This window comes from Onychomys torridus, chromosome 8 (genome assembly GCF_903995425.1).
Source record: "Onychomys torridus chromosome 8, mOncTor1.1, whole genome shotgun sequence".
Lineage (NCBI taxonomy): Eukaryota > Metazoa > Chordata > Mammalia > Rodentia > Cricetidae > Onychomys > Onychomys torridus.
The window spans coordinates 71838370-71847463 of NC_050450.1; the positions used below are offsets into that span (position 1 = coordinate 71838370).

At 43.6% G+C, this 9094-nt stretch overlaps 1 protein-coding gene across 1 annotated transcript; it reads left to right on the plus strand.

Moving 5' to 3' along the window:
• The first annotated feature begins 2728 nt into the window (after positions 1 to 2728).
• Positions 2729 to 3666, plus strand: LOC118588727 (WAP four-disulfide core domain protein 18-like). Its single transcript, XM_036195281.1, has 3 exons — positions 2729 to 2814; positions 3423 to 3561; positions 3604 to 3666. Exons 1-3 carry the CDS (start codon positions 2729 to 2731, stop codon positions 3664 to 3666), a joined length of 288 nt encoding a protein of 95 aa, XP_036051174.1.
• Positions 3667 to 9094: the final 5428 nt, after the last annotated feature.

A 9094-nucleotide genomic window follows, 5' to 3' on the forward strand; every position in this document is an offset into this window, starting at 1 on the left:
TTTTAGTTTAGAAGACCTATTTAAGTATAATACTGGAATACTGAAGCCCCCACCATTACTCTGTCAGGACTTATGTACCTCTTTGTGTCTTTTACTCTGTGTTTTATGAAATCCAAGATCCCAATATTTGGTGCATAGATGTTACAAATGCTATACCTTCTTGATGAATTCTCCTTTTTATTAATGTGTATTGTCTCTTTTTATATCGTTTAATTAGTTTTGAAGTTTTCTTTGATATGAGTCTAGCTACCCCTGAATTTTGTTTTCCATTTGCTTGGTAGTTTATTTTCCATCCTTTGATAATTAGTTTTTGGTATCTTTTTTGCTTTTATGAACGTGTTTCTTGGAGATGACACATAGTTGATTCTTGAATTATCATACATGCCATTAGACTGTACCTTTTTTGATAGGTTGAGGGCATTTACTGTTATTTAGAGAAAGGAGTTTCCTGTTTCATAGAACTGTGGTAAGTGATGATTTTATTTTGTTGGCTTATTACTGTTTCTATTCCTTCTCCTGTGTTAATTTTGAAGGTTTGCTGAGTTCCTGTACTGGGCATGGTTGTTTCTTTTCAAGGTCTACTGTGTTTGTTTGTAGTTCTGATGGAGTGGACATTTTGGTGTATTTGCATGAAGAGGGGCCATCTTTCTTCCTCCCTGGAAACTATCCCACTAGGAAGGTTCTACAGTGCTGGGGTAGCTGTTACAGATTGCCTTAATTTGTATTTGTCTCAGAATGTCTTTACTTCTCCATAAATCTTGACCAATAGCTTTGGAAAGAACCTGTAATAATGGACATTATCTAAAATTTAAAGGAATTAAATATATCCAAACAAGGTAAGTGTTCCCACACCTCCATCCCCCCACACATCCAACTCCCTTCCAGAGAATGACAGCTGTCACTCTTAGTGCATTCAGACATTTGCAAACCTTCACAAATGTCAGGAACCAGGACAATGTAAGCAACAAGAAGTGACCACTCACCCAGGCCTTAGCTTTGCTTTCTCGAATTTGTCCTGAAGGGGATGGACTCTACTGTCATTGGTCTATCTTCTTAGTCACCTACCCGGACCTGCCTTCCATCTGTACTCCATCTGGGCCCGGGCCTGCTCTTTGCTTCTGTGGCTAAACTCAACTCTTTAGTTTTGCTTTCAAGTGGGTGACCTAAAGAGGCCAGACTTACAGTGACCATAGTTTCTTCAGCTTCTCCCCTCCATCCTGGTTCATTATCTTATCAATGTAGATTCTACTTACATTTCTCTGTTTCTCTGCTCCTCAAGACTTCTGGAACCTCTTGAATTCTGCTGTGGCCTATTAACTCTTACAGCCATTTCTATAACACATGTATATATGTATGTATGTGTATATAGAGAGATGGATTTATTGTGTGTTGTATATTATATGATTTGAGAGTTGATATTAGTGATTAAGTTTGGAATAAAAGATTCAGTGTTTAATTTGCCAGAGTTGCCAAGGAAAGCAGAACTGCCTGGGCACTTGCTTCCATTAAAACTGGTGTGTATTAAGCCAAGTGCTAGTGGCACATACTTTCAATTTCAGACCCTGGAAGATCTCTGAGCTCCACGCCAGTCTGGTCTACAGAGCAAGTTCCAGGACAGCCAGAGTTACACAGATAAACCTTGTCACAAAAACAAAAAACAAAACAGAAACAAACAAACAAACAAAAAACAACAACAAACAACTACCGCTATACCTTGTGAATTTTTGGTTATTCCATAAATTATGACATTATAAAAGCACACATAAATTTGTCTGTGTTTCTGACACAGCATGCATATAACAGTGGGGAGAAAGTAATAGGCACCCAGGAATGTCTCCTCAGTCTCAAGGAAGGACTGGAAACACGTGGAGCAATCCCTCAATCCCTGAGAAGTAACCCTGCAAAGATAAGATAAAAGTCAGTCACCTGATGACGGGGCATTACCACAGCTGTTGGAGTTTTAGCACTACAGCTCTTTCTCTAAGAGTCTATAATAGGGACAACAAAAGCGGCAGGCACTCCACTTGGGGACTAGGACACTGCATGTTCTCCTATGGTTCCCCTCCCTTCTTGCTCATCTATGCAGCCTTCTTTCTAAAGACCTGTTTTAAGCATTGGTCTAAGACAAACAACCATGCTAGGGAAGCCTGCCTCCTTACTTCAACTGAATCTAGCCACTTTGAAATCTGTGGGTATCCATCTCTTCCAGGAGAGACTTCATTGCCTCCTTCTGTAGGTAAGAGGGATCCAGATTCCACACCTGTTTTTTAGGGAATCTCATCCATAGAGCTACAAAGGACATAGCCACCATCTCTCCCCAGAGCATGCCACATCCTTACACAACTGAATGTCTAGGGAGCCAGAGATGGTCCTGTACTCCACTCTGGCCATCTCTGTGTCAACTCTCAATCGGAGCTGCTAAGCTACACAGAAACAATTAGTTCTTTGCTCACCATCCATAAAGGGCTAAGCTGTGCTATAAGGAGGAACACAATGTTGTAATGTACTTGAGTTTTTCCTGGTTCCCTATCCTACCTACCAAGAAACAATACTCTAATTGTATTTAGAGAAAAGCCAGTTAAGAAATAGAAGGAGCCAGGTTATCAGCAGGCACTTTCTAGAAAGCTCTCTTTTCTATATTGCCAATTGACCGCATCCTATCACACCTGTGCTTCTAGTATTACTGAGGCTATAAACTGATTTGTGCATTCAGCTCAGCAGTGCCAACATGAAGACAGCCACAGCCTCGGTTCTGGTGGCTTTCATCTCCATAGTGATGGGCACAGCCTGGGCTCTGTCTTCTCCTGGAGGTAAGTGTGCTGAAAGCTGAAAGCAGAGAGGGATCATAGTACACTAGGGCCTGGGGCTCAGCTGCAACAGAGGAAAGCCATGTGGCCACTGCTTGGATCAAACTCACTTCCTTTAGACTATAGGAGTGACCACTCTGCATTTCTTATCTTTTATAAGAGAGAGAGAGAGTTACGTCTGACAGAAGATGGCATAAAAATCAGGACAGGTTATCTGGTTTGTAGATGTGCCTTGAATGTAGCGGTCACTGGAACTATTGCTCAGAGATGAACCTAGGGTATGGTGGGATGAGAGAGGTCTGGCTCTCATTTGGAGGGTTATAGCATCTTCTCAGATGTAAAAAAGAGGCTGTGGCAGCGGACGGTTCTTTCTACTAAGACTGTACAGGCTTGGGGAGGGCGCACACTCCACCAATGGCCAGGGAACTCTCAGGCCTAAGAGAGAAACTGGAGCTGGTGAAGCTGAGGGAAGAGCCCTGAGTGCAAAAGAGAATAAAGAATAAGCTAGTTTCCTGCAGGTGACCAGACATTCAGACCTCTAGCATCAATTCTCAGCCTTGTCTTCTGACTGCTTCAGGCTCCATAAACACCATTGTGTATTTCAGGATTACAAAGACCTGGAGCTTGTCCTCTTCTGCCCCCAAATACTGTTGGAACTTGTGATAAGAAATGCTCAGGAGATAAATCATGCCCTGGTGAAATGAAGTGCTGCAGCAATGGGTGTGGTCATGTCTGCATGAGGCCTGTCTTCAAAGTGAGTGTAGTCCTGTGTCTAACTTTCCTATTGTTGTGACAGCTTCACCAAGGCAACTACAGAAGAAAGAGTTTATTGGGGGCTTACAGTTTCAGTGAGTCTTGACCATTACGGTGGGGAGCATGGCAACAGGCAGACAGGCATGGCGCTGGAGCAGTAGCTGAAGGCTTACATCTTGACACACGATCATGAAGAAGAAAACAGGCTAACTGGGAATAGTGTGGTCCTTTGAAACCTCCAAGCCTGTCCCCAGAAATACATCTCCTCCAACAAGGCCACACTTCCTGATCCTTCCCCAAATGCTACTATAATTTGGAACTAAATTTTTTAGTATATAAGTCCATGGGGGCCATTATCATCCAAATCCCCACATCCTTCAAGGTATGTCCAAGGGAGTGAGCGAGTTCCCAGGGAACTTAGCTGGGACAGTCTCATGTGGCTTTGTCCATGAACTGCACACAAGAGTCTGGATGTGTCCAAGAGAAAAAAACTGGAAGTACATGGCAGCAGGACACTGGGTTATACAATCTGTGGCCCTCTCCTCTGCAAAGCAGTCCCTCCGAGACTAAAGTGACACAAGTCACCAGGACTTAGGTCCACAAGGTCTTAAACTGGGATGTCTCACTCTTCTTCCCCACCCCCCATCCCCAGCCTAAGAGGTCTGACTGTCTCAGGAAAGGAGGGGTTGTGGGGAGGAAGAGAGATAGAGAATTGAGTGGGAACATCTATTCATTTGAACACCTAATGCATCAGGCAAACAAGTAGAAGAATGGGGATTAAAAGGTAAACGAAACTAGACTAGAGAAACAGGCCTGTGTGTCAGCATTAGCTCTGCACCAGTGTCCACTGAGTTCTAACAGTGGCGACTAGCATTGCCTGGGGGAAGGCGGAGAGATGTCAGAATGGAGATCAATGAGGAGAAAGCTTAAGTTAGGATACACAAAGCCCACCAGACAAGAAAGGCAAGTTCAGATGGTGGGAGATATGCTGCCCCTCCTTGGGAGATGGGGAAATGATTTCCCTGGACAGCTGTGGTGTCCAGGGTTAGGGGTGGGGACACTATGAGAAGCCCACATCCAAACAGCAATGAGCTGCCCAACATAGAGTGAGAGCTGAACAGCTAAACCTTTCTAAAGAGAAGAAACTCATGACAAAATTTATATTATAGATGGCTATAATCCCTGTGAAAAAAGGATTCAAAACTTAGAAGCATGACTGATGACCAGCCCCAGAAGGTTTCTTCTGAATCTACGGAACCCATGCATGCCAACTCCCTAGCCCTTGAACTGCATCCTTAGAAGATGAAAATCTATAATGTGGTGATTGCTTCCTGGTATCTCTGTGTCCAAAATAAACCATCCTTAGCATTCTCTTGCTGAAGAGTTCTTCCAATTTGTGCATCCTGTTGACTGTTCTGACTAGCAGAGCCATCCCTCTAGCCTCCAGAGAGTCATGAACACAAAACCCCCAGGATCCAGACAGAAAAAAAGTTGCTCCTCAATCCCTCTTCCCATGCCATGACTGTACCTCAAAACAAGGTAGAGGACATAAGAATATGTCCTCTGGGTGCATTCTGTGACCATCAGTCTGGTCAAGCAAATTAAATGACCTGAGCATGTCCCACAGAGCAGGCCTGCTGGAGCTGCATTTACTGGGACAGATTTCAGGAGGAGCAGGAAGGGCTCATACTCCCCATTTAAGGTAACACAACATCCTGCAGGACTGGATCTCTACCTCCAGGAGCACAACCATGACCTCTGAGGTGTGGGTTCTGCTTAGCATGAGTTAAGAGGCTGGGGAGCTGATTCAGTGGTTAATAGCACATACTGCTCTTCTAAAAGACCTGAGGTCAGTTCTGAGCATGCATACACATGGCTCACCACCTTAGGGGTATCTGACACCTCTAACATCCTCAGACACCTGCCCTCATGTGCACATGTACCTCCTACACATACATACACATAATACACACAATTTACAATAATTTTTAAATCATTAAGGAGCCTGAGTTAGAAGTGCCAGTTCCTGTCTACATGAGTTAGAACTCAATTGAAATACCTCTAGGAATCTGGAGCTATCCACATCCTTCAAGCTCAGCACTGGTTTCTGAGAAGTGCTTCTGCTCCTCCCTTGGCCTTAGCTGGATGGAGTTCAAGCCATGTCCAGGTTTGATTGCCTGGTTCTCTCAGAATTGATGGGGTTTATGGAAGATTGCTGCAAAGGGTAAGTTATGAAAAAGTAAACCCTTCCTTTTCAGGGGACAATCTCACCTGGAAACATCTAGACTCTGTTACCTTTCCAACGCCCCCCTCCCCAACTTTGTCTCCCACATTTGGTGTCCTGTGTCCATCTCTATCACAGCACTGCTCCTGCACCTCACATGGCTTGCCTTAGAACTTGATAGCCTATGTCTCCTGCTATGTAGTTCCCTCTAGAATGATAGATCTATGTATTCTCTCTGGTTCCTTAGGTCTGTTTCCTCTAAAGGCCTTTTTAAATGTGCACCTCTCTTTCATGTCAGTTCTGGTTCCTAGGAGAATTGTTTTTCACCCTCCCAGAGTTCACATTTTGCCCTGAGAGCTCCCCTCCTGTGGCTACTCCTATGCTAAACCCCAGCTCCTCACTTGTGCCTTCCTAGTGATATCTGATGGGGTTGGTGGGTCTTCCCACCCAACAGAGTAGGGTGTCTTATCAAAGAGAGGGATATGATCATCCGGGCTCATCTAAACCCAGTTTGACAATCACATTTTGTCCAGTAGGTGACTCTGTGTTAGGAAGCTCTCTCAACATCTTTCATTTAGGCTCAACCAGATAAATAAGTATTATATATTAAGAAAGGATGGCCTTGCTGCACGTTTGGGGGCTTCCCTTGCCAGCTGCAAACCTGGACAGACAGTCTTCATGATAGTTCAGAATCCCTTGGCTAGAACGCCTTCACCAGGGAAGCCTCGGCTCTGCTCTAAAAGCATATCCACAGACTCAAGTCTCCCCATCGCAGCTTGTCTATGCTGATTGCTCTTAAGGTTATTTTTGATTGAACAGCTGTTACAAGATCTGGTTCCAGCCACATCTAGAAAAGCATTTGAATGCTAGACTGTAACGTGACTAAGTTGGCACACAAAACTAACCACCACAGTGCCCCTGACTGAGGGCATCCCTTCTTTAATAGCTGTCTCCCTTGGTGCTATATTAGCTAAACTTCAGTGTTAGGGAATAGGGAGGTGGGAAATGGAAGGAGACACTCCTTAGAGATGGTAGATCAGCCTCCATCTACTGCATGTCTCTCCTCTATGTCTCTCCAACTATAATATTTTGTCACTCTGACCCCACACAGGACTGATTTTGTTGGAACCTTCCTTCCAGCAACAATCTTCCTGGAACAAGGTGGAGCAGGAGAGCGCAGAAAGTAACCCACAGGCCTTCCTCCAGGCTAGCTTCTCTCTGTGGTCCCCCTCCCTTTCTGAACCACGCTGAACACCTACCCCTTGCCAACACAAAATGCCAGAGTTTCTCCTCAAGGGTTTCACAGTCTTTCTGTTCATTGCAAAAATATTTTAGACATACCTAAAGAAGCTAAGAGTCACCTCATGGCTCACGTGCAGGGGGTGGAGGGGTGGGGGGTGGGGGGTTAGTGTTTCCTTGGTAACTGGTGACTGTCTAAATGCTCATTTATTTGTGAATACACATGTCTGTATAGGCACATGCTACAGTATACATGTGGAGGTCAAAAGACAACTCAACCAAGTCTGTTCTCTCCTTCCACCATGTTGGTCTCAGGGATGATGGAACTGAGGTCATCAACGTTGGCCTTTATCTTCTGAGTCATTTACCAGCCCTGACTACTGACTTTCTAAAGCCCAGGAGGTCCTAACAAAGTGACTAATTATAATAATGATAATATTTAATATAAAAATAATTTAATAATATTTAATGATAAATATAATAATAATTGTTATTATTATATTTACCCTGAACTTATTTGTTACTTTGAGTCTTTTATTGCTATAAGAGACTATAAATGAGAAAGTTTTTGTTTTATGATTCAGAAATTCCTTACATTTCTATATTGCAATTTTTGCTTGAAAATGGACCAGATCTTTCTTCTGTCATCTCTTTCTGCCTTGGTCCATTCAGGATTCTGTGGTAGAATACCACAGATTGAGCAGCTTACAAGCAGTTTCCAACTGCATGCCATGTGTCTTAGACTGCACTGTGATGGTACAGTACTTCCAGTACCTGTTTAGGTTCGAGTGAGCTTTGACCATAACAAACTACTCCAAACCTTGAGGATTTAAAAACAAAACAAAAACAACATAATAATCAATCATTTATTAGCTCAAAATTCTGTAGGTTGTTTGGGCAGTCTAGTTGGGCCCATCTCAGTGGCATCTGCAGGCACCTGGCTTTCTTGATGGTAAATGGAAGATCAAAGTAGACCTCATTTACATGTCTTGGGCTTGAGAAGCTGGACATTGTCAGGATGCCTGTGTCACATGGGTTTTGATGTCTGTGGCAGGATTCCAGGATTATAAGAAAAAAAGCACAGACCTTCCCACATGTCTCACTTGCTCTGAACATCTCACTGCTCATTAGCCAAATTAAATTGTCTTCAAACCATGCTTAAAACAATGGCTGACTGTGTAATTCAGTCTTTAGATGATATCAAAGGGATATTAAGAGTCTGGTAAAGAAGTGTTATAGAGATACACAGAGTTCCAGAGGGATCTTGTTTTCCCCATTTAGGACAGGAGGATCCTTGTCTACATTTGCTTGACAGATAATCACAGTGTGGAAGTGTGATGGGGTTGTGACTACTGACATTTTGGAAATTACCGCATTTCATCTACTACCCATATTCCTTCAAATTTAAACATCTTTAGAAATCCATGCCAGGCGGTGGTGGGGCACACCTTTAATCCCAGCACTCGGGAGGCAGAGCCAGGCACATCTCTGTGAGTTCGAGGCCAGCCTGGGCTACAGAAAGAGTTCCAGGAAAAGGCACAAAGCTACAGAGAAACCCTGTCTTGAAAAAAAAAAAAAAATCCAGATAAATCTTGCAATAGATAGCAGGTCACGGTTTAATTCTCACAGTTTCTTCGTAATTGCATAGGAAATAGTGTTACTTCCTAAAAATGGATTGTTTCTTAGATTCAGTGAAGTCCAGTAAATGTGACTGACTAGTCAACTGTAAGGCAGGACATTCCAGATTTCTCTCACCTCAGCACCAGCCAAACTTTTGGCTTTTGTATGAGCTTTCCTCTGGTTCACAGGGAAGGGACCTAGCATCCAAAGTCTCTCAAAAGGCCTGAAACTTTTTTTTTTTTTTTTTTTGAGACAGGGTCTTTCTACAAAGTCCAGGCTGGCCTGGAACTCATAGGGCTCTCCCTGCCTCTGCCTCCCAAGTGCTGGCATTACAGACCTGTGCCACCATGCCTGGCTCATAGCTCCTTTTAGAAGAGTTTCTTGGCATTTGTCTAAGGTTTTGAAGGCTGAAGGAAAAGACAACACGCCCATCTCTAGGGCTTTCAAGCAG